This window comes from Urocitellus parryii, chromosome 7 (assembly GCF_045843805.1).
Source record: "Urocitellus parryii isolate mUroPar1 chromosome 7, mUroPar1.hap1, whole genome shotgun sequence".
NCBI lineage: Eukaryota > Metazoa > Chordata > Mammalia > Rodentia > Sciuridae > Urocitellus > Urocitellus parryii.
This window is the reverse complement of record NC_135537.1, coordinates 164,781,922-164,806,273: the sequence shown is the minus strand read 5'-3', so window position 1 is coordinate 164,806,273 and position 24,352 is coordinate 164,781,922. Positions and strand designations below refer to the sequence as shown.

Genomic DNA, 24,352 nt, shown 5'->3' with positions numbered 1-24,352 from the left:
GTCTGAAAGTTCAGTAAAGTTAAGGATCATATTTTCTGCTGTATTCTTAGCTCCTACCATAGCAGACATTTAATAAGAATTGAATGAGGGCTGGGGATTTGGCTCAAGCGGTAGCGAGCTTGCCTGGCATGCGTGCGGCCCGGGTTTGATCCTCAGCACCACATACCAACAAAGATGTTGTGTCCGCCGAGAACTAAAAAATAAATATTAAAAATTCTCTCTCTCTCTCTCTCCTCTCTCACTCTCTCTTTAAAAAAAAAATCATTAAAAAAAAAAAGAATTGAATGAACTTAAAGTCATACTTTGACTCAGTTATAACTGCTTAAAGTTAAACTTCTTTTTTTTTTATTATTTTTTATTTTTTTTATTTTTTTTAAACATTTTTACCTTAGTTCTCGGCAGACACAACATCTTTATTGGTATATGGTGCTGAGGATCGAACCCGGGCCGCACGCATGCCAGGCGAGCGCGCTACCGCTGAGCCACATCCCCAGCGCCAAAGTTGAACTTCTTTACTAAAAGTTATTTATTTTTAAATAAATTATTAAGCCTTATTTATTTTCTCTTGTTTTTTTTCCCCCTACCCCTCTAGTCTGGAATTGATCAAAGAACCTGTATCCACAAAGTGTGACCACATATTTTGCAAGTAAGTTTGGGTATTTTTGTGGCTCCATTATTAGCTTTTGTGCTTATTCTTTATAACACAGGAAACACCTAACTTTATAGAATCTTTAGTTTCTTCAATTAAATGACAACATAACCCAATTCTATTCATTCTTCCTCAGAGAATTACTTAGGAAGTCATCATAAAGTGATTGTAGCCATAGTTCCTACATAGCTTATCTGTATATAAAAAGTGATGTAAGGGGCTAGGGTTGTAGCTCAGTGGTAGAGTGCTCGCCTAGCATACACGAGGCACTGGGTTCAATCCTCAGCACCACATAAATGTAAAATAAAGATATGTATCCACCTAAAACTTAAGAATAAATATTTTTTTAAAAAATGATATAAAATCACTTTGAATAGCTGTTTGGTTTTTGTGTCCAAGGATAAAAGCAGTTGTGAAACAAGCAAATTGTTTTTCAGCCTTCCCAGTTTCTCCTTTCTATTCATTTCTTCATGCCCTTCTCTTTTCCCTCTTCTAAGGTTCAGTGCTTGCCTGCTTTATCATCTTTGCAAAGATAGGAAGGGATCTGAAATTAGTTTTTATTTAGGCTGAAATTCATTCATATCAGTGATTCAACTTAGTCAGCCTTCCATCTGCCCTCAAAATCTGTAGGCTCTCTATGCTTGGATTCAACCAAACATGGGTCAAACTATTCAGAAAAAAAAAAAAATGTCTGCACTGAACATGTACAGACCTTTTCATCATTCTCTTAAATGATACAGTATAAAAACTTTACACAGCATTTACATTGTATTAAATATTATAAGCAATCTAGAAATGACTTAAGATTGTATGTACTTATATGCAAATACTATTTCATATAAGTGATTTAACCACTAGGAGATTTTTGGTATCCATGGAGGAGTCTTGGAACCAATATCCTCTCATAGGGGATGAGTGTATTTACATATTTAAGGATCTTGCCCTTTGAAATGAAAATGTCTCTTAATTGAAGAATTTCAGTGTGGGAAGCCATTTCTGACACGTGATTGCATGGTTCCCGTTAAGGGTCTGAGGCGTTCTGGCTGTGTCGGAACTTTCCCGGCCCTTTCCTGATGAGAGAGCCCATCCGTGTGGGGGTGTGCCTGACCACTGACCTCGGGGGCCCAATCACTGACCCTGACCTTGGAGTGCAGTCCCCCCTCAACCTTCATTGGATGAAATTTTCCCCTGAATCTCTTGTTCCCCAATAAAAAGCTACTCCCAGGCGTGTTCAAACTCTCTCTCTCCTGCTAGCCCTGAGTAATCTTTGCTGCCCTGCTGGGCAGTTAGAGGAGGGAACCAGAGAGGGGAGCCGTCTCGGACCTGGCAATAGAAATAAGGTAACTGAGTCTGTGTGTTTTATTTCGATCTCTTCTAACTAACTTTATGCCAAGAACCTCATTAATGAAACCATTACGCTGGCCACATGGTGGATTTCAGGAAAAGTAGTGTAGGTAATTTAGTGAAACATGACTTTCTCTTTTCCTTGATGTTGAGCTATTGATTGAGTCTTACTCTGAATGTCAGCTAGTTTGTTTAAAGTAATTTTTCCTTTAATTGAAAAAGCAAGCCATGTACCTAGTTATGAGTTTATTAATACAAAAAGGTACATGATGCACAGTATGTTTTCTTCCCACCCAAGAACCCCACCTCCTGCTTTCCTCCCCAGAGTTGACCACGATTACTAATTTTCTATCTATCATTTCGGAACTTTTAAAATTCAAGAGTTCTTAATTTGTTCATGAATCGTCTTCATGAATGTCCTAAAATTATATTCAATTTTAATCTTAATTACGTTAAAAGCTATGAGCATGTACTTTTTCTGGGAAAACAATCCATAATTTTGATCAGTCTTAGGATGTTTCCATGATCTAAACAAAGGGAACAGCTGCTGCTTTAAGGATAATGAGTGCTGGCTGAAGCTGTAGGAAACCTGTTCCTTTGGAGGCATACCCTCTGAGCACAAGTCTGCCAATTGGCTGGTGTCTTCCTTCCTCTGAATTCTGTATTATTCTTTATTTTCTTTTGTCCCAACAAAGACCCAGAGGCTCATTTCCATTGTCTTTTTACTCCTTTCCCGTGTTACCCCACTGGTTTAAATCTGTTTCCAACAGTTTTCTTGTGATTCTTCAGCCCAGTTTCTTCACAGATTGGTAACTTTGTGAAACAAAATAATAAAGTCCTAGTTTTTAAAAGTTGAAAGAAAGTTGGAAATTAACCTTTGTTTTCTTCTTTTTTTTAATGGGGATGAATTTTGGACTCAAGGCCTCCTGTATAGCTAAACCAGCATTGTACCACTGAGCTGTATACCCAAACCTAAAGGGTTCTTCTTTTGTTTTTGTGGAATGAACCCAGGATCTCACAAATGCTATACAAACACTTTACTACTGAGCGCCCCTAACCTTTTTTATTTTTGTATTTTGAGACAGAATCTTGCTAAATTGCTGAGGCTGGCTTTAAACTTTTGATCCTTCTCCCTCATTAACACTAAATAGCTGGGATTGTGGGTATGCCCCACTACACAAGTAAATGTTGTGATTTTCCTTGTTTCTTTTTTTTGGTAAAGGGGATTGAACTCAGGGGGGGAATCAAACACTGAGCCACATCCCCAGTTCTTTTTTGTATTTTATTTGGAGACAGGATCTCACTGAGTTGCTTAGTGCCTCACTGTTGCTGAGGTTGGCTTTGAACTCCCATCCTCCTGCCTCGACCTCCTGAGCTGCTAGGATTTCAGGCATGCACTATCCCTGTTTCTTGATGAGAATCTTTTTGATATACACTATATGCTTTCTGGTCATCTTGACTAATGAATACTGAATATAATATTGTAGTGAGTTAAGAAAAGGTTGAATTGGGGTACGTGCTTAGCATATGTCAGGCCTTGGGTTCAATCTCCAACATGGCTTCCTGCCAAAAAAAGAAGAAAGAAGAGCCAGGCATGATAAGGCATGTCTGTAATCCCAGCTACTCAGGAAGCTGAAGCAAGAGATCATAAATTCAATGCCAACACAGAGCCTATCTTAAAATAAAAATGGCTGGGATGTGGCTCAGTGGTAGAGCACTTGTCTCTGGGTTCAATCCCCAGTACTGCAAAAAAGGAAGGGAGGGAAAATGGACTAAATTAGTTACTTTGAAAGAGTTTATAGAAAAAGAAAATTACAGGCAGAGGAAGTAACATGAACAAAGGTAGGAAGAGAAGAAAATAGAATATATCTAGGAAAAAAGGACCTAACTTTGCATATGTTTATTGTGTTAAGAGAGGAATGACCCCTCAGGGAGGAAAAGACATTAAGAGAGAAGGTCCAAGAAAAGGCAGAATGGATTGGAAATGAAAAATGGATACAAAAAAAACAGGGGGATATTACTTATAAGCAATAATGAATGAAAAGGAGAATGATTCTACAGGAAGCTTTTTCAGGGGAATAAGGTGGTTGACCTTGGCAGAGATGGAGAGGAAGACAATTGTTGAGATCCAGATCGAGAGGGTTTGTGTTTTTAAGTAATTAAGAGTGAAGAAGGCTTGGAATTCCTAAAATAGACTTATGTTAAGAACAGCCAGTCTTGTGTTTTGAATGATAGACTAGATTAAAATCCAATATAATGTCTGCTTTGGTTTGGATATAGTTTGACTGTGTCCTCAAAGGGTTCATGTATTAAAATTTAACTCCCATTGTAAGGTACTAAGAGGACTGAAAGTTAATCTATACTGTTGGGGGGGGGGGGGGCGTGCTTTAGGAGATGATTAGGTTTAGATAAGGTCATCAGAGTGGAATACCCTTTACTGAATACTGATAAGTTTATAACAAGAGAAAGACCAAGGGCACACTTGGTACTACCCATATCTTGTCATGTGATTCATTGCACCAACTGCCAGCAAACAGGCCATCAATAAATGCCTTGAGCCTCTTGAACTGTGAGCGAAATAAACTTCTTTTCTTTCTAAGATTATCTAACCTTAGGTATTTTGTCATAGAAATACAAAAGTGGACTAATACAATGCCTATGTAATACATCAAGTTTTTCATGAAATTTCTTCTGTATTATCTTTATAATCTATATAATACCTTGATCTATATAGTGAGAAAGCTGGGAAGAATATTCCCAAGCATTAATTGTGCTAACTGAATTTTCTATGGGTAAACTCTGATTGCTGAGAATAAAATAGTTTTATTGACCTGGGTAACTATAGAGTTCCGAAATATTTAATGAACTTTACCCAAAAGATAATAGTACTAATCTGAACAAAAAAATTACCTAGGACATTCATTACTGACTTGAAGTTTTCAAACAATGAATGAAATTTATAATACTTTCTAGAAGGACTAGAATCACATGTGAATCATAATGTAACTTAAAATTTCTAATAAACACTAAGTTGCTGAGTGCCTTGCTAACTTGCTGAGGCTTACCTTGAACTCGTGATCCCCCTGCCTCAGCCTCCCAAGTTATTGAGATTATAGACGTGTGCTTATACCTGACTAATAACCACATTTTAAAAAGTAAAACGAAATACATAAAGTTAATTTTAATTATATATTTATGTAGTATATATTATCTAATTCAATTGTGACTAAGATTTTATCATTTCAAATTATCAGAATCTTCTTTTTCTTTTTTTTTTGTACCAGCGTTTGAACCAGTGGTGCTTAGTCACTGAGCCATATCCCTAGCCCTTTTATATATTTTATTTAGAGACAGGGTCTCTATGAATTGCTTAGGGACTTGCTAAGTTGCTGAGGCTGACTGAACTCATGATCCTCCTGCCTTAGCCTCCTGAGCTGCTGGGATTACAGGCATTCACCATCATGCTGAGCAGAATCTTCATTTTAACAAGATGCCCCAGGAGAATTTTTTTTCCCTCCGACAAGGTTACAATGTTGCCCAGGCTACTCTGGTTTCTTATGTACATTAAAGTTTGAGAAGCAGTGCTCTGGAATGATGAGACCTTCTTGTACATTTTTTGGTGTATAATAAGATGAAATAGACTAAGGGTGGTTGAGTTCTAAAGACCAGACCATGACATACCTTATTGGTATGTCAAATAAGGTATGTCATGAAGTGACCAATTGTGGAAATCCAGTTAAGTGGTGAGTTAGTCAGTGTTAGGCAGGTTTAATACCCAGATTATTAGATCATGATTTCAGAGAATTATTGTGTCTAGTAATGGGTTTGGTGTATCAGAGAGATCCAGAAATAGGCAAGAGATGGCTTATCTAGCAATGTATATTGAACAGTCTCTCAGGAATCTAGCAGCAGAAATGAGAAGAAATTCAGTAGCAGGGATCAAGCCACAGGAGGGTGAGGGTTAAGGATAAAATTCTTGTCTCTAGGAGACAAAAAGCCTTGACATATGGAACTGGGATACCAAGCAGGAAATCTAGGCTGAATCTTCAAATGAAGAGCTCAAGACAGATGTGTAATTGTTAGAACTAAAGTACAGACAGTAGGTTTGCTCGAGAAAACAAAGCTTTGCCAAGCAGAGTATGTATGCCTGTAATCCCAACAACTCAGGAGGCTGAGATAAAAAGATCAGAAGTTCAAGACATCCTCTGCAGTTTAGCAAGGCTCTGAGCAATTTAAGTATGACCGTGTCTTTTTTTTTTTTTAGGTTTTAAAATAACTTTTTTTTAAAGAAATTAGATTTTTAAAATTTGTTCCAATTAGTTTTACATGACAGCAGAATGCATTTTGACTAATTGTACATAAATGGAGCAGTTTTCATTTCTCTGGTTGTACATGATGCAGACTCACACCATTTGTACAATCATACATGTACATTGGGTAATAATTACCGAAGACCCTGTCTTAAGATAAAAAAGGACTGGGGTAAAGCTCAGTACAAAAAAGGAGGGGGAGGGGAGGGAGGAGGAGGAGGAGGGGAAGGAAGGAAGGAAGGAAGGAAGGAAGGACAACAAAGTCTTGTTGAAATGGACAAGATTTGGAGGAACCAGTCGCAGGATATCTCAGGATATGTATTTTCCTTCTTAGAGGATATATTGGTCCACAATCTTATCTCTGTTGACAAGGCAGTTACGAGAGTAGGAATCCTGAGTACCCAAGATAAACAAAGGTAGCCAGAAATCAATCTGTCATTATTTTGCCGATTTAAGATGAATTTAGTGTTCTCTGCCAGAATAGACTTGGACAAGCATTAATAAATTAGGTGAGTTTCTTCAACATTGTTAAACTGCTTGGAGTATAGATGTGCCCCAAACTGAGTACTCTGAAAAATCTCCAGAATTGGTTTGTGGCACTGTGATTTGCTGTTTTCTATTTGCTGAAATCACCTTTCAGAAAATTTGCATTTGCTTAAAAAATGCATTGTTGGGCTGGGGTTGTGGCTCCGAGGTGTGGCTCCGAGGTGGAGCACTTGCCTATAGAATTACATAAACAATGCAAGGGAACTAGGTATGTGAAAATCAACCAAGAAGGGATTCTAATCTATCATTATGTTAGGAAAAGAGCACATAAATTAAACTCAAAAAAAAAATGAATTGTATATGACATGAAAAGACTGAGCTAAGGAAAATATTGACAGATCAACAGAACATTGGCATATCCTTCAGGACTCAGAAAAAGAATTCATTAAATTCTGTTTTAGAGCTCTGGGGAGTCTACATGATGCACCAATTAAAGAAAAACATATATATAAGTTTTAAATAAGGTTCTCAGTGAAAAGGTCTGAGGCAAGTTTTGGCCTTTGTGGATTGCTAAAGCCCAAATGTTAAACAAATGGTAATGCATTTTTTAAAAATATTTGTTTTTAGTTACAGGTGGACATGATACTTTATTTTTTATTTTATGTGGTGCTAAGGATCAAACCCGGGTCCCGCCCATGCTAGGCAAGCACTCTACCGCTGAGCCACAATCCCAGCCCCATCTATTTTGTATCTTATTTAGAGACATGGACTCAGTGAGTTACTTAGCACCTCACCAATGCTGAGTCTGGCTTTAAACTCACGATCCTCCTATCTCAGCCTCCCGAGCCACTGGGAATACAGCACTACCGCACCTGGCCCCGGGTAGCTTTTTGACATCTTCATCCCCAAAACTACAGAATCATTATTGAGTACAATATGGTAGTTGAAGCATTTTTGTAGGTAAAGAAGGACAAAGTCTTCATCAGATCTCTATACATTCACTGACTCTGTTAGAAAGACCACGAGAAAGACCTCGGGCCTGTTGCAGTTCAGTAGTAGATCCAGTATCACCTTCACCACTTGATTACTGTGATTTGGGACAAGTCTCTATTTTATTTTTTTTATTTTTTTTATTTTTTAAATATTTATTTATTTATTAGTTATTGGCGGACACAACATCCCTGCTTGTATGTGGTGCTGAGGATGGAACCCGGGCCGCATGAGGTAGCAAGGCGAGCGCGCTACCGCTTGAGCCACATCCCCAGCCCCAAGTCTCTATTTTAAATGGAGATAATTTTTTTTAAAATATTCACAGCAATGTTACTGTTTTTTAAAAAATATTTATTTTTTAGTTTTAGGTGGACACAATATCTTTATTTTATTTTTATGCGGTGGTGAGAATCGAACCCAATGCCTCATGCATGCTAGGCGAACTCGATACCTTTTAAGCCACATCCCCAGCCCCTCTTTTTTTTTAATATTTATTTTTTTAGTTGTAGTTGGACACACAACACCTTTATTTCACATGTTTATTTTTGTATGTGGTGCTGAGGATCGAACCCAGGGTCTCACACGTACGAGGCGAGCGCTCTACCGCTAAGCCACAACCCCAGCCCCTAAATGGAGATAATTTTTTAGGGTTGTTGTGTGGATTAAGAGAGGGCAATACACATATCCAGGACATACATCTCCCTGACCCTAACCCTGGAAAAGAGTCTGTGTTCACCAAGTGTCCCTATCAGGAATTCACCAACCATCTTGTAAAACCCACACCAGTGTGGGTTTTTTGGGGGGACGGGGGTACCAGGGATTGAACTCAGGGGCACTTGGCCACTGAGCCAAATCCCCAGCCCTATTTAGAGACAGGGTCTCATTGAGTTGCTTTGTACCTTATTTTTGCTGAGGCTGGCTTTGAATTTGTGATCCTCCTGCTTCAACCTCCCGAGCTGCTAGGATTACAGGCGTCTTCCATTGTGCCTGGTGGTTTTTAAAACCTGCACCAGAGTGGGTACAAAGGATCCAGACTCCAGCTGTGGCTATAATATAAGGTTTTTAATACGAGAAAAATAAAGTAAATGTAACCTATTTTAAAAAAGAGAGAGAAGCCAATACATGTGGGCTAAGGATATAGCTTAGTTGCCATTACCACTGAGCTACATCCCCAGCGCCAGGTGCTGAATTCTTTAATGAATTATAATCATTTTACATGAACTACTTACCATTTATGTCTAATTATGCAATATGAAATAATTATGAATATATCATTAAATATGCCATATTAACTTTTTAATAAGTTTTATTTGATCATAACCTTAAGCTATATGCAGGTAAGTTCAGTTTTCATAGATCATTTCTTACATAGTTTGGTTTCCTGCTTATGCAGCATCTAAAAAAATTAGAGATAACTATTGGTTGTAATTCACCTGTCATTACTTTTTAAATGATTCTTCAGGGCAGTTATGAGTTTATCTTTTCATGGCTGTTTGCCTTTTGAATGTTCTCTCCACAAAAGAAAGCAATTTGAATTGTTCTTTTCTTTCTTTATAATTTATAGATTTTGTATGCTGAAACTTCTCAACCAGAAGAAAGGGCCTTCGCAGTGTCCTTTGTGTAAGAATGATATAACCAAAAGGTATATAATTTGTATAATGGTGGGAGAGTGGAAGCAACAATGGCAGGAAACCGTAAAGATTCTTTGATAGCATAGCTAGTGTTCCTAAAAAACTATTCACCAGTAGAAAAATGTATAAAAGTGTGTTTATCAGACAGAGTAAATTATTTCTAAGGTTATTTTCCTGAAAGTTTTATGGGACATCTGCCTTACAGAGCAAACTGATGCCTTTATTTTCCCATCCAAATACCAACCAGGCCCAATCCTGATAAGCTTCCAACATCAGAGGAGATCAGGCAGTGGTAATGCTGTAGATAACTTATTGCCTTTTTCTAGTGTTTCTGAATAATGCAAGGACTTGCATTCTTATCTAAAGTACAGCAGCACAATCCTGCCCCAATTATCCACTAATCCTGCTTTTATTTTTCTTCATTTCATTTATTTTTACCTAATTATTTACCTGTACATATGTATTTATTTATATATCTTTCTTGCCATAGTGGAAGTTCTGTTAAGACAGTGACTTTGTCTATCTTGATCCATAATGTCTCTCCAATGTCTGGAATGTTGTAGGTGCTCAGATATTTAAAAGAATGAATGAGGGCTAGGGTTGTAGCTCCATGGTAGAGCGCACGCCTCGCATGTGGAAGGCACTGGATTCGATCCTCAGCACCACATACAAATAAAACCAAGGCATTATTCCATTTACAACTAAAAATAAAAGAATGAATGAGGGGCTGGGGCTCAGTGGTAGAGTGCTCGCCTGGCATGCATGAGGCACTGGGTTTGATCCTCAGCACCACATAAAAATAAAATGAAGGTATTGTGTCTACCTGCAACTAAAAATATTTTTTTTTAATGAAATAATTGGCTGAGTGTGGTGGCACATGTCTGTAATCCCAACAACTTTGGAGTCTGAAGCAGGAGGATCAGGAGTTCAAAGCTAGCCTCAGCAACTTGGTGAGACCCTAAGCAATTTAACAAGACCTTGTCTCAAAAAAAAAGGGCTGAGGATGTGCTCAGTAATGAAGTACTCCTGTTTCAGTCCTCAGTACCAAAAAGAAAAAGAAAAAAATATTAACACTGCCACACAATATATTCTGATGTCAATGATATGTTAATTATAGTGTAATGTCACTAATAGCTCTAGTTTTTAAATACGGTTTTCTACCATAGCTGTAGTAGAAAACAGTTATAATCTTATATTTATTTGTTTATATTTCTTTCCTTATTTAGTGTCCTTAAAAAATTGATAATCAGGGCTGGGGTGTGTGTTCAGTGGCAGAGCACTTGGCTGGCTTGTGTGAGGCACTGGGTTTGATCCTTAGCACCACATAAAATTAAATAAAAGCATTCTGTCCATCTATAAGTACAAAAAAAAAAAAGTTGATAATCACTTGCTAAGTGTGCCTCGCAAACAATTTAATTTCAGAAGCCTACAAGAAAGTACAAGATTTAGTCAACTTGTTGAAGAGCTATTGAAAATCATTCATGCTTTTGAGCTTGACACAGGATTGCAGTGTAAGTATTGCATAGCCCCAGAGGCAGTGCTGTCCTTAAATTCTCAGGAAGTCTGAATAATTATTTTCTGTGAACAGATGATAAGACCTCCTTGGTCTAGGTTAATTTTAGCTCTGTATCTGTATTTTAGCTCTGAATCTATATTTTAAATCACTCCTATTAATCTCAGACCTTATTTTATTAATCCTGATATGCACATCTTAACATCTCTGAAATTGGGAATATTTTAGTATCGATGGTGTGTCATTGTTTAATTTTTTTTAGTGACCCATAAAATAATGCTTTAGTTTACATCATTGCTATCTCATAGTCAGTGAAATATTATATTAATAGGCAAATTTGTTAGTTTTAGGTGGACAAGAAGAAATAGAAATCACTTTGACCGTCTGTATATGTTTGTTTCTTAGAAGTAGAATTTCCAAAGTTGATTTTTTAGAAAATTAAGGTAAACTTAATGCATTACCTTAACACAATAAAGCACACACAAGATATTTCTTGGTTTCTTTAATGAAAATTAATGTATTTTTTTCTAACTGAAAAAATAATGTGTTCCAGGCTAGGGATATAGCTCAGTGGTAGAGTGCTTTTTTAATATGCACAAAGCCTGGGTTTGATTTCCGCATTCCAAAAATAAGAAAATAATGTGTTCCCTTATAATTTATAGTTGCCAACAGTTATAACTTTCCAAAAAAGGAAAATAACTCTCCTGAACATTTAAAGGAAGAGATTTCTATCATCCAAAGTATGGGCTACCGAAACCGTGCCAAAAGACTTCGAGAAAGTGAACCTGAAAATCCTACCTTGGTAAAGCCATTTTCATTTATTCTGGTAACATTTCTTCATTAAATATTGTGAATTAGCAAATGAGCTAAATGTTCGTGGCATTATATGAAGTATCAGTAAAGAAAGTATGGGCTGGGCATGGTGACACATAACCTGTAATTATAGCTACTCGAGAGGCCGAGGCAGGAAGATCACAAGTTGGAAGCCAGTCTTGGCAATTCAGTGAGACCCTGTCTCAAAATAAAAAGGACTTGGAGATATAGCTCAGTGGGAGAGTGCTCCTGAGTTCAGTCCCTAGTACTGGAAAAAAAAAAAAAAAAAAAAAAAAGGAAAGGAACGTGGTAAATTAAGTGGTTGGACAAGTGTTCTAATCAATAAGAGTTCAAGAAATTTGGAAAGGTCAGGGTGACTGGTTTGTCGAGAGAGACATTTTAAGAACTGACCCTACTTTGGAGCTTTATCAGCTCTGATGCATGTCAAAAATAGCTTCAAGGGGCTGTGTTTGTGGCTCAGTGGTAGAGCACTTGCCTAGCATGTATAAGACCCTGGGTTTGATCCTCAGCACCTCATTAAAATAAAGGTATTGTGTCCAACTACAACTAAAAAAATAATAAATATTAAAAAACAATAGCCACAAAGTCCCTGATCTTTTTAAGCATTTGAAAAGTGCTTTAAGCCAGGCATGGCTATTCCCAGCTATTTGAGATGCTAAGGCAAAGGATCTCAAGTTTGAGGTCCAGCTGGACAACCAAGCAAGACTCTATCTCAGAAATTTTTTAAATGGGTTGGAGTTGCTAGGAATGTAGCTCAGTAGCAGAGTGCTTGCCTAGCATGTGTGAGGTCCTGGGTTCAATCCCCATGTCACCAAAAAAGGGGGCTGGGAAAATAGCTCAGTAGTAGAATGCCCCTGGATTCAATTGCCAGTATCAAAAAACCAAAACAAACTTCAATTAAAATGTGTAATCAAAGGAAATGTAGTTATTTGCTCTGATGTTAACTAATATGTGAATGCATAATGGATATCTTAAAAATAACAGGTCTTATGGTATTAACATTTGTTTTTCTGTAGAAGGGCAAAATAGGAAGCAGAAAAATCTTCATTCAAAGCGATGTTGGGCCAGGTGCCATGGCGCATACATGTAATCTGAGCAATTTGGGAGTCTGAGGCAGGAGGATTATAAGTTCCTCAGCAATTTAGCAAGGTCCTGAGCAACTAAGTAAAACCCTGTCTTGAAATAAAAAAGTTTTTAGAAGTTCTGGGGATGTGGCTCAATAGTTATGTGCCCCAGGTTCTAGCCCCAGTAACCTGCCCTCCCCCCCAAAAAAGTAATGTTGGACGGTGCTCAGTGGCAGACACCTATAATCCCATTGACTTGGGGAAAAAGATGACAAGTTCAAGGCCAGCCTAGGCAACTTAGCATAGACCCTATCTCAAAATAAAAAATAAAAAGAACTGGGTATGTAGCTCAGTGTGAAGCACCCCTGGGTTCAATCCCCAGTTCAAAAAAGCATTGTTGGGACTTTTAAATATTCTGTTACTAAATTTGTTCTTAGGTATACTGGGGTTTTATTATCATCATTTCTCTCTTTTTAAAATTTATCTTAGTTGCTAACCCTTCATCAGATGTGGTCATAAGTATATATCAATTATTAGCTTAATATATACATATATATATATTCAAACATACATACATACATATATATTGAGCCACTGGGATTACAGGTATGTGCCACTGTACCCAGCAAATTTTAATACTTTTAAGAATGTACATAATGGGACTGGGGTTGTGGCTCAGTGGTAGAGCGCATGCCTTTCATGTATGAGGCACTGGGTTCAATTCTCATCATCACATAAAAATAAATAAATGTATGTGTCCATCTACAACTAATAAATAAATGAATGAATGAATAAATAAATAATTAGAAATGCATATGATGGTACATAATCGGTTTGGAAAATTTTTAAACAATAGAGAGGAAAAATACTCAACTCACAAATAACCCTGACATTTTAGTGAGTAGTTTGTCAGGTTTTTCCCCAGGTATCATAAATTTTATTTATCTGATTGTGGTGGATTTGTTTTGCCCATGGTCTCAAGTTTCTCTTTATGAAAAAAGCACTGAACTGGCCATCGATTTGTTGACCATTCTTTACTGTACTGCTTAGCAGGAAACCAGTCTTAGTGTCCAACTCTCTAACCTTGGAATCATGAAATCTCTGAGGACAAAGCAGCAGATACAACCTCAAAATAAATCTGTCTACATTGAATTGGGTAAGGTGTCAGATTTCTTAAGTGTAGAATAATAGTTGCTAGATTGCTTGTCTTACTGTTTTACCAAAAACCTTAGTCATAATTTATACATGTGACAGGGAACTTTTGGAAGTGAAAATAAAATAATTTTATGGGCCCTATGGTGAGTTATAAATAATGTAAAAGATACAGTTTACACCTCAAAGAGTCTTACTTTATAAAGGGAGCAAAAGAATGGTTATAAGCTAGCGTGAATCAATTTTGGAAAAATGGAAAATAGCAGTAAGAAAGAACATGATGGGTTTCTATATCATTTAAAGGGATCCAAAATAATTTTTACAGGTTTAGTAAGCCATTTAAAAACAAACCTGGGGCTGGAATTGTGGCTCAGTGGTAGAGTGCTCACCTAGCACAGATGGGACCCAGGTTCGATCCTCAGCACCACATAAAAAAATAAAGGCATTGTGTTGTGTCCATCTACACCAAAAAAAATAAATATTAAAGAAAAATAATAAACTAAGAGTTCAAAAAAGTCTAATTGCCTTCTCTTTTAGAATTGGGAAAGGCGGCCCTTTTTTGAGCTTTTAAAGACTGCCATGTGTTTCCTTAACACTTACTGGATTTCACTGAAATTACCCATATGTCTCCTACCCATAAGATAATAAATTCATGAGCAATAGGTATATGTCTCAAAAATAATTATAGTATTTAATATTTAGGACCACTTACTTGTATCCCTGGCACTGTTGGTTTTTCTTTTATAACTCATTTAAAAATGCATGTCAAACTTCTGAGGTTGTAAATATGTATACTTATTTTACAGATGAAGAAATTAGTCACAGAAGTTAAATATTGCTAAGTTAGTAAAGCTAGTAAGTGGCAGATCCATTTTTTAAATAAGCTTCAGAAATAAGCTTCAGAGCCTGTACTTTCTACTTCTCTGTGTTGCATGACTAATCTGTCTTGCTTGCCATGTAATATAGATGTTCAGTAAATGTTTCTAAGTGAATGAATATCTACTTTGCAACAAGTACATTTTTCAGATTTAACCCTTTTAATAAACAAAAACTGACTGATTTGTTCTGGGGGGTTTTTGATGGATATTTTTAGGATCTGATTCTTCTGAAGATACAGTTAATAAGGCAAATTATTGCAGGTGAGTCAAAAAGAGCCTTTGTCTATGAAGCTGTTTTTTTTTTTTTCATATTTAACATTTAGGATTAGTATTTTCCTAGATTTGAATGAAGTCCTTGGAAGAAACTTTAGAGATCATCTTATCTTATCCCCTCATTTTATATCTGAGGAAATACTGTTTTTGTTTGTTTAATTTATTTATGAGTAGTGTCCAAAGGACCTTAAGATAACATTGAAACTCTATACAAACTTGCTTTTAGCAGATGGTTATTTTCTAGCTGATTTTCTCATATGTAGTATTGACCCAGTGGTAATTGCTAATGGAATTATTAGAGGATTATATTTGTAGTTTTCTTTCTTTCCTCAGTTCTTTCATTTCACCTATTCCCAAACTTTATCAATATAAGTAACATAATAATCTACAAGGGACCCCCAGTTGGGTTACCTGCAAGAATGCTTTCCTTAAGAATTATTGCTTGACCCTGATTAAGATAACTGATCTGAATTATGGTGATGTCATTAGCAATCAGTTTTTGTTTAAAAATTACTTTTTCCTAATCTTGAAATTAGAAGGACATTATTCTTGGCCAGAAAAGAAGCAAAGAAAGCAATGAAGCAAAGTAGTAGCTTTTGCATTTCATTGGAATGCCTGCTCTTCTAGTGCTTCCTTTGTTGTTTTTTGCTCCTACCTTCTCATTAATATATACTTTTTTAGCTGGGTGTGGTAGCACATGTCTGTAATCCCAGTGTCTCAGGAGGCTGAGGCAGGAGGATTGCAAATTCAAGGCTAGCCTCAGCAATTTAGCAAGGTCCTAAACAACTTAGTGAGACACTGTCTCAAAATAAAAGGACTAAGGATGTGGCTCAGTGATTAAGTGCCTGGGTTCAATCCCCTGTAAAAAGAGGGTTTTTTTGTCCCTTTTTTTTCTTTCAATACAGAGGATTGAAACAGAGGCTCTGTACCACTGAGCTACACCTCCAGTGCTTTTTTACTTTTAGTTTTGAGACAGTCTTATTAAATTGCTAAGGCTGGTCTTGAATTTGTAGTCCTCTTGCCTCAGCTTTCCAAGGCTCTGAGATTATAGGCATGTGTCACTGTGCCCAGCTAAGATATTCTTTTATTTTGGGGAATTGGGGTTGAACCCAGAGGTGCTTAACCACTGAGCTGTAACCCAATCAATCCTTTCTACTTTTTTTCTTTCTTTTCTTTCTTTTTTTTTTTTTTTTGTGTGTGTGTGTGTGTGGTGGGGGTGGGGGGTGGAGAAATGGTTACTAAGGATTGAACCCAGCAGTCCTTAACCACTTTACTACTGAGCTACATAAGGTGGAGTCTCACTACATTGCTTAGGGCTTCACTGCATTGCTGAGGCTGGCTTTGAACTTGTGATCCTCCTGCCTCAGCCTCCTGAGCCTCTGGGCTTACAGGTGTGGGCCACCATGCCCATCTAAGCATTTTTTAAAAACTATCTTTTAGCAGTCATGTAAATTGTGACTCTCGTTTGCATCTTTATAAAGCAATGTTCTGTCTTGCAGACAGAATTTTGTGACTGGATATTCTCAGTCTAACCATTTCATTTTGATTAGAGGTTACTTAAAGGAAAGACCAGGAATCACAAAATGAGTCAAATTGGGCAGCAACTACAGCCCTACCTAGAGGAGTTAAAATATTTGATCTTGGTCATTTGACAGTTCTATGAACATATAACTAATGATTCTAATTAAGGCTTCTGTGTTTTCCTTATAGTGTAAGAGACCAGGAATTGTTGCAAACCACCACTCAAGGAGCCAGGGCTGAAACCAGTGTGGATTCTGCAAATAAGGGTAATGGCAAGTCTTCCCAACTTACTAGACACTGAAGATAGAGAACTGTAGATAGAGAACCCAGGCATCATGCATGCTAGGCGAGGACTCTACCACTGAGCCACAACCCCAGCCCTGCCTTTTACTTTTAATTGACATATTTGTATTTCAATTTTTTCCAACTTCTTTCTAAGTGTATGGAATATGAGTGTGTAGATAGAATAGAATACTGTGTGTCTGATGACCAAACAGACTGCATTTAATTCACTGTTAGAAGTTGGGGGATAGGAGATGTGGTTTATGCATAGGGAAATTCTGAAATTGACTTTTTGATTGGCTTGAGGGGAATAATGAGAATTTAGGCAAATAGAAATTATTTGAAAGAGCATGAGTTACATCTTCAGTATATTTGGTAGTTTATGATATTAGTTTCTCTAAACTAGTTGCTTGATTTCCACTCCCAAGTTGTATTAATTATGTATTTATTTATGATAATTCAGTTTTTAAGAATCTTGTTATTTTTATGTATTTTCAGCTGCTTGTGAGTTTTCTGAGAAGGACATAGCAAATATTGAACATCATCAATCCAGTAATAAAGATTTGAACATCATTGAGAAGCATGCAACTGAGAGGCATCCAGAAAAGTATCAGGGTATTTCTGTTTCAAACTTGCATGTGGAGCCATGTGGCACAAATACTCGTGCCAGCTCATTACAGCATGAGAACAGCAGTTTATTACTCACTAAAGACAGAATGAATGTAGAAAAGGCTGAATTCTGTAATAAAAGCAAACAGCCTGGCTTAGCAAGGAGCCAACAGAGCAGATGGGCTAAAAGTAAGGAAACCTGTAACGATAGGCAAACTCTCAGCACAGAGAAAAAGGTAGATCTGAATGTTGATCCCCTATATGAGAAAAAAGAACCAAGTAAGCAGAAACCTCCATGCTCTGAGAATTCTAGAGATACTCAAGATGTTCCTTGGATAACACGAAATAGCAGCATTCGGAAAGTTAATGAGTGGTTTTCCAGAAGTGACGAAATGTTAACTTCTGACGACTCATATGATGGGGGTTCTGAGTCAAATGCTAAAGTAGCTGGTGTATTAGAAATTCCAAATGAAGTAGATGGATTTTCTGGTTCTTCAGAGAAAATAGACTTGTTGGCCACTGACCCACATAATGCTTTAATTTTTAAACGTGAAAGAATCTGCTCCAAAGCAGTTGAGAGTAATATTGAAGATAAAATATTTGGGAAAACCTATCGGAGGAAGGCGAGCCTCCCTAACTTGAGCCATGTAACTGAAAATCTAATTATAGGAGCATTTGCCGCAGAACCACAAATAACACAAGAGTGTCCCCTCACAAATAAATTAAAGCGTAAAAGGAGAACTACATCATGCCTTCATCCTGAGGATTTTATCAAGAAAGCAGATTTGGCAGTTGTTCAAAAGACTCCTGAAAAAATAAATCAGGGAACTGACCAAATGGAACAGAATGATCAAGTAATGAATATTACTAATAGTGGCCAAGAGAATGAAACAAAAGTTGATTATGTTCAGAAAGAGAAAAATGCTAACCCAATAGAATCATTGGAAAAAGAGTCTGCTTTCAGAACTAAAGCTGAACCTATAAGCAGCAGTATAAGCAATATGGAACTAGAATTAAATATCCACAATTCAAAAGCACCTACGAAAAATAGGCTGAGGAGGAAGTCCTCTACTAAGCATATTCATGCGCTTAAACTAGCAGTAAATAGAAATACAAGTCCACCTCATCACATTGAATTACAAATTGATAGTTTTACTAGCAGTGAAGAAATAAAGACAGGAAATTCCAACCAAATGCCAGTCAGGCATGGCAAAAAGCTTCAACTCATGGAAGATACAGAACCTGCAACTGAAGTCAAGAAGAGTAACCAGCCAAATGAACAAATAATTAAAAGATATACCAATGATGTTTTCCCAGGACCAAAGTTAACAGGCATATCTGGTCTTTTTACTAACTGCTCAAGTTCTAGTAAAGTTAAAGAATTTGTTGATCCTAACCTTCAGAAAGAAGGAACAGAAGAGAACATAGAAATAATTCAAAGGTCTAATAATACCAAAGACCCCAAAGATGTGCTAAGTGGAGAAAGGGGTTTGCAAACTGAAAGATCTGCAGAAAGTACCAGTATTTCATTGGTACCTGATACTGATTATGGCACTCAGGACAGTATCTCATTACTGGAAGCTAACACTTTTGGAAAAGCAAGAACAGCATCAAATCAACATGTTACTCAGTATGTGGCAATCGAAAACCCCAAGGAATTTATCCATGATCATCCTAAAGATACTAGAAACGACACAGGGGGTTTCAAGAATTCATTGAGACACGATGTTAACCACATTCAGGAGATAAATGTAGAAATGGAAGAAAGTGAACTTGATACTCAGTATTTAGAGAATACATTCCAAGTTTCAAAGCGTCAGTCATTTGCTCTGTTTTCAAATCCAGGAAATCAAGAAAAGGAATGTGCAGCTGTCTATGTTCCCTCCCAAACCTTACAGAAACAAAGCACAGAAGTCAATCTTGAATGTGAGCAAAAAGACAAAAATTGGGGAAATAAAGAGTCTAAAATTCCGCATGTCCAGGCAATTAATGCCACTATGGGCTTCCCTGTGGTTTGTCAGAAAAATAAGCCAGGTGATGATGCCAAATGTAATATTACAGAAGTCTCTAGAATTTGTCCTTCATTTCCGTTCAGAGGCAGTGAAACTAAACTTATTACTGCATATAAACATGGAATTTTACAAAACCCATATCATATGCCATCAGTTTCTCCCATCAGGTCATCTGTTAACACTAAATGTAAGAAAATAGAAATAATTCAAAGGTCTAATAATACCAAAGACCCCAAAGATGTGCTAAGTGGAGAAAGGGGTTTGCAAACTGAAAGATCTACAGAAAGTACCCTATTAGGGGAAAAGTTTGAGAAACATTCAGGGTCACCTGAAAAAATAGTGGGATATAAGAGAATCATTCAAAGTACAGTGAGCAAAATTAGCCAAAATAACATTAGAGAAAGTGCTTTTAAAGAAGCCAACTCAGGCAGTATTAATGAAGTAGGCGCTAGTACTAATGAAGTAGGCTCCAGTATTAATGAGGTAGGTTCCAGTGGTGAAAACATTCAAACAGAACTAGGTAGAAACAGAGGACCCAAATTAAATGCTGTGCTTAGATTAAGTCTTATGCAACCTGAAGCCTATAAACAAAATCTTTCTCTAATTAATTGTAAATACCCTGAAATAAAAAGACAAGGAGAAGATGAAGTAGTTCAAGTTGTTAATACAGATTTCTCTCCATGTCTAATTTCAGATAATTTAGAACAACCTATGAGAATTAGTCCTGTCACTCAGGTTTGTTCTGAGACTCCAGATGACCTGTTAGATGATGATGATGATGAAATAAAGGAAAATACCAGCTTTATTGAAGGTGGCATTAAGGAAAAATCTGCTGTTTTTAGTAAGAATGTCCAGAGGGGAGAATTTAGCAGGAGCCCAAGCCCTTTAGCCCATACATCTTTGGCTCAGAGTCACCAAAAGGGGGCCAGGAAATTAGAGTCCTCAGAAGAGAACACCTGTAGTGAGGATGAAGAACTTCCCTCCTTCCAACACTTACTATTTGGTAAAGTAACCAAAACACCTCAGTCTACCAAATACAGCACTGTTGTGACAGACTGTCTGTCTAAGAAAACAGAGGAGAACCTGGTATCATTTAGGACTGGTGTAAATGACTGTAATAATGAGGTGATACTCGAAAAGGCCTCCCAGGAACATGACTTTAGTGAGGAAGCGAAATACTCTGGTAGCTTGTTTTCTTCCCAGTGCAGTGTATTAGAAGACTTGACAACAAATACAAACTCCCAGGACCCCTTCTTGATGTTTGATCCTCCTTCCAAACAAATGAAACATCAGTCTGAAAACCAGGAAGTTGTGCTGAGTGACAACAAATTGGTTTCAAATGATGAAGAAAGGGAAACTGGCCTAGAAGAAGATAATCACCAAGAAGAGCAGAGTGTGGATTCAGACTTAGGTATTAGAACCAGATTTTTGTGTTTGCCTCTGCCTGTTTTATAAAATGAGCTAAATGTTTATGCCTTTTGGGGAGCACATTTTATGAATTTCCAAGTACAGTTACTTAAACTTGAAACATGTTTCTTCTAAGATTCTTTTCCTAAAGTCAGAAGTCCTTCACCCAGCTATCACATCTTCCCTGATTGAATGAGCTTTTAAAAATCCTATTTGTTGGTGGACTTGCTTCCAATTTTTATTGTTAAAAAGTTGTAAGAGGAAATCCTGGTAGCAAGGAGGTTAATCATTTTGTGTAACATGAAGATGAAACCAGTCCTGCCAATGGGAAGAAACAGTTAAAGCAAGATGCAATTTTTATAGTCTTCCTACATCTGAACCTCTGTTTTTATTATCGTTTAAGGTGAAGCAGCATCTGGCTATGAAAGTGAAACAGTCCTCTCTGAAGATTGCTCAGGGGTGTCTTCGCAGAGTGATATTTTAACCACTCAGGTAAAAAAGGCATGGGATGGGGCTGGGGATATGGCTCAAGCAGTAGCACGCTTGCCTGGCATGCACACGGTGCTGGGTTCAATCCTCAGCACCACATAAAAATAAAAAAAAGATGTTGTGTCCACCAAAAACTAAAAAATAAATATTAAAAAAAATTCTCTCTTTCTCTTAAAAAAAAAAAAAAGGCATGGGTACTTATGTGTATGTGGTATCCCCTGCATTTAGTGGTATGTATCCACATTCTTAAGTCTGCTGATATCTTCCTGTGAATTAATGGCATAACAATTAAGTATGATGCCTTGCTTCCCCAAATCAGATTATAAACACCTCTGTGGAACTCATGTCATATACATACGTACACCATCTAGCTCTCTGAAGAACACTAAGTACTAAATTTAATAAATAAGCTGAACCTTGAAAACCATATGCCCTGTTACAAAACATATAAAAGCACTTTGGTATCCAGAGAGAGAGGTGATTAATCTTGGTGCTTAATTGGAGCCTGTAGGGCTCTCTTCCCATTAGAGACCATCTAGTATTTCACTGTTTTGTGCCTATTTTTTTTTCTGTTTATGTCTTTTATGTGAAATCTATTAGTTGAGTTTTCTGTAGTGCCTGTAAATCATCTTTAACAACAACAACAAAAGGGCATAATTTGGAACCCAGTAGATAAGGCCAATAATTTGGTTACTTTTTTTGAGTGTATATGTGGTACTGGGGGTTGAACCCAGGGGCTCTCTATCCCTGAGCTATATCTGCAGCCTTTCTATTTTTTATTTTAAAATAGGGTCTTAGGAAGTTGCTGAGATTGGCCTTGAACTTGTGATCCTCCTGCCTCATCCTTCTAAGTTGCTGGGATTACAGGCGTGAGCCACCCACACTTGGCATAAATAAAGATCTATAACAACTAAAAAAAATTTGAAAAAGAAAAAAAAATTAGGGGACTACAACAGATAAACAAGAATCATCCATGGATGAACCTTGAAAACATTAAATAAAATGTTATATTCCAAAGGACAAATATTGCATAATTTCTCCTTATATAAGGTACTTAGAATAATCAAATTTATAGAAACAGAAGATAGAATAATGGTTATCAGAGATTTGGGGGAGGAGGGAGTAGAGAGTTCCTTGTTTAATGGTATCTGTCTCATTTAGGGAGGATGATGATGATGATAAAATTTTAGAGATAGTGGTGATGGTTACACGACATTGAGAAAATACTTAATGTCACTGAACTGTACTGTTCAAAATGGTGAAGATGATGAATTAGGAGCTGGGGTTGTGGCTCAGTGGTAAAGTGCTTGCCTAGTGAGGCACTGGGTTTGATCCTCAGCACTGCATAAAAATAAATAAAGAAAGGTATTGTGTCCATCTACAACTTAAAAAAAAAGATGGTAAATTAGATAAATTTTATAAGCTATCCAGAGATGGTTATAGTAACTCATTGGTCTATAGCCACTGAGTCTTCTTTCTTTGTGTATAGGGTGTTTATGTATACTTTATCATTATTTATTTATTTCTTGGTGTTGGAGATTGAACCCAGTCCTTGTGTATGCTAAACACACTCATTACAACTGAGCTATGCCCCCAGCTCCCCTACACCTTATCTTTTTAAAAAATCATTTAGATAGGGCTAGGATTGTGGCTCAGTGGCAAAGCACTTGCCTAGCATGTATGAGGCTCTGGGTTCAATTCTTACCACCACATAAAAAATAAATAAATAAAATAAAGATGGTGTCCGCTACAGAATAAATAAATAAATAAATAATACTCTACATACTTACATTGTAATTTAATTTTTATCATGTCATTAAAATTCTTCAGTGCCTTTAGTTTTAATTATTATATAGCATTTTATTCTGTTGGGTGTATTATGATTTATTCAACCTATTGTTAAATGTTGAAGATTTCAGGGTAACAGTCACAGTTTGCTGTTATATATAATACTATGGTAGACATCTTGATAGCTAAATATTTGTCCACATCTCTGATGATTTCCTTTGTATAAATTCCTGAAACTGAAATTTTTTTTTATTTTTGATACATATTGTTAAATTGACCTTTAGAAGGATTAAACCAAACCAGACAGATGGCATATGCTTGTAATCCCAGTGGCTCGGGAGACTGAGGCAGAAGGATCACAAGTTCAAAGCCAGCCTCAGCAATTTAGTGAGGCTGTAAGCAACTTAGTGAGACCTTGTCTCAAATTAAAAAGGGTATATGGTATATAGGGATGTGGCTCAGTGGTTAAGCACTCTTGGGTCAAACTCTAGTACCCCCCCCCAAAAAAAAAAAAAAGATTAAATCAATCTGTGCTTTTTTTCCAGCCTCTGTGGTATTTGATGGTTCCTGTTTCCCTGTGCTTTTGCCCACACTGGGTAGCATCCAATTTTAAAATCTTCCAAATCTTGGCATTGTTGTGAGGAGCAGAGATAGAAAGGACATGTCTCCTACTGCCTATTCTCTGTTAAGAGTAAATCCCTAGACCTGAAGCCCCTTGGAATCAGGGAAGAAACCTTTGGGATGACTACATGTTTGATACCTGAATTGTCACCAGTATTCAGTTCTACAGGATTGTTATGGTGACTAAATTGATGAAAATACTTAGGTGACCTTTTATTTATTTGTAATTCCTCAGATTATTTCTGAATATGGATTTGGAGCTCTGTCAGTAATGCCTGTCAACTAATTGTTTCTCTTGTGTTTTAAAGTTTTAGGTTCCATTTTTTTATTCCATCTACCTTAGCCATTTTGTGTTATAACTGACATTCAAATAAACTACTCCTTTGCTTTTTTATATCCTTGATATTATTCCCAGGGATAGGTTTATTTGTTCTGGATATATTTTACAAAGTTCTTCTTATCATACATCTACTCAGACAGGTAGAATGATTGAAGTAGG

The 24,352-nt window shown here is 36.9% G+C and overlaps 1 protein-coding gene across 24 annotated transcripts in view; it reads left to right on the top strand.

Annotated features, from left to right (window-relative positions):
- Nucleotides 1-24,352, top strand: part of Brca1 (BRCA1 DNA repair associated) — a 65,747-nt gene that overhangs the window by 7,866 nt on the left and 33,529 nt on the right. For 3 of the 24 annotated variants that reach the window (XM_077801110.1, XM_077801113.1, XM_077801108.1), the window contains exons 2-9: nt 593-646; nt 9,344-9,421; nt 10,833-10,921; nt 11,586-11,725; nt 13,872-13,977; nt 17,426-19,760; nt 19,836-20,959; nt 21,359-21,447. In XM_077801110.1, coding sequence (XP_077657236.1) covers nt 593-646; nt 9,344-9,421; nt 10,833-10,921; nt 11,586-11,725; nt 13,872-13,977; nt 17,426-19,760; nt 19,836-20,959; nt 21,359-21,447 — 4,015 coding nt within the window. Of the gene's footprint in view, nt 1-592; nt 647-9,343; nt 9,422-10,832; nt 10,922-11,585; nt 11,726-13,871; nt 13,978-15,066; nt 15,113-16,834; nt 16,912-17,425; nt 19,761-19,835; nt 20,960-21,358; nt 21,448-24,352 lie in introns of all 24 variants that reach the window. The other 21 variants (XM_077801104.1, XM_077801102.1, XM_077801103.1 and 18 more) reach the window with 15 other exon arrangements.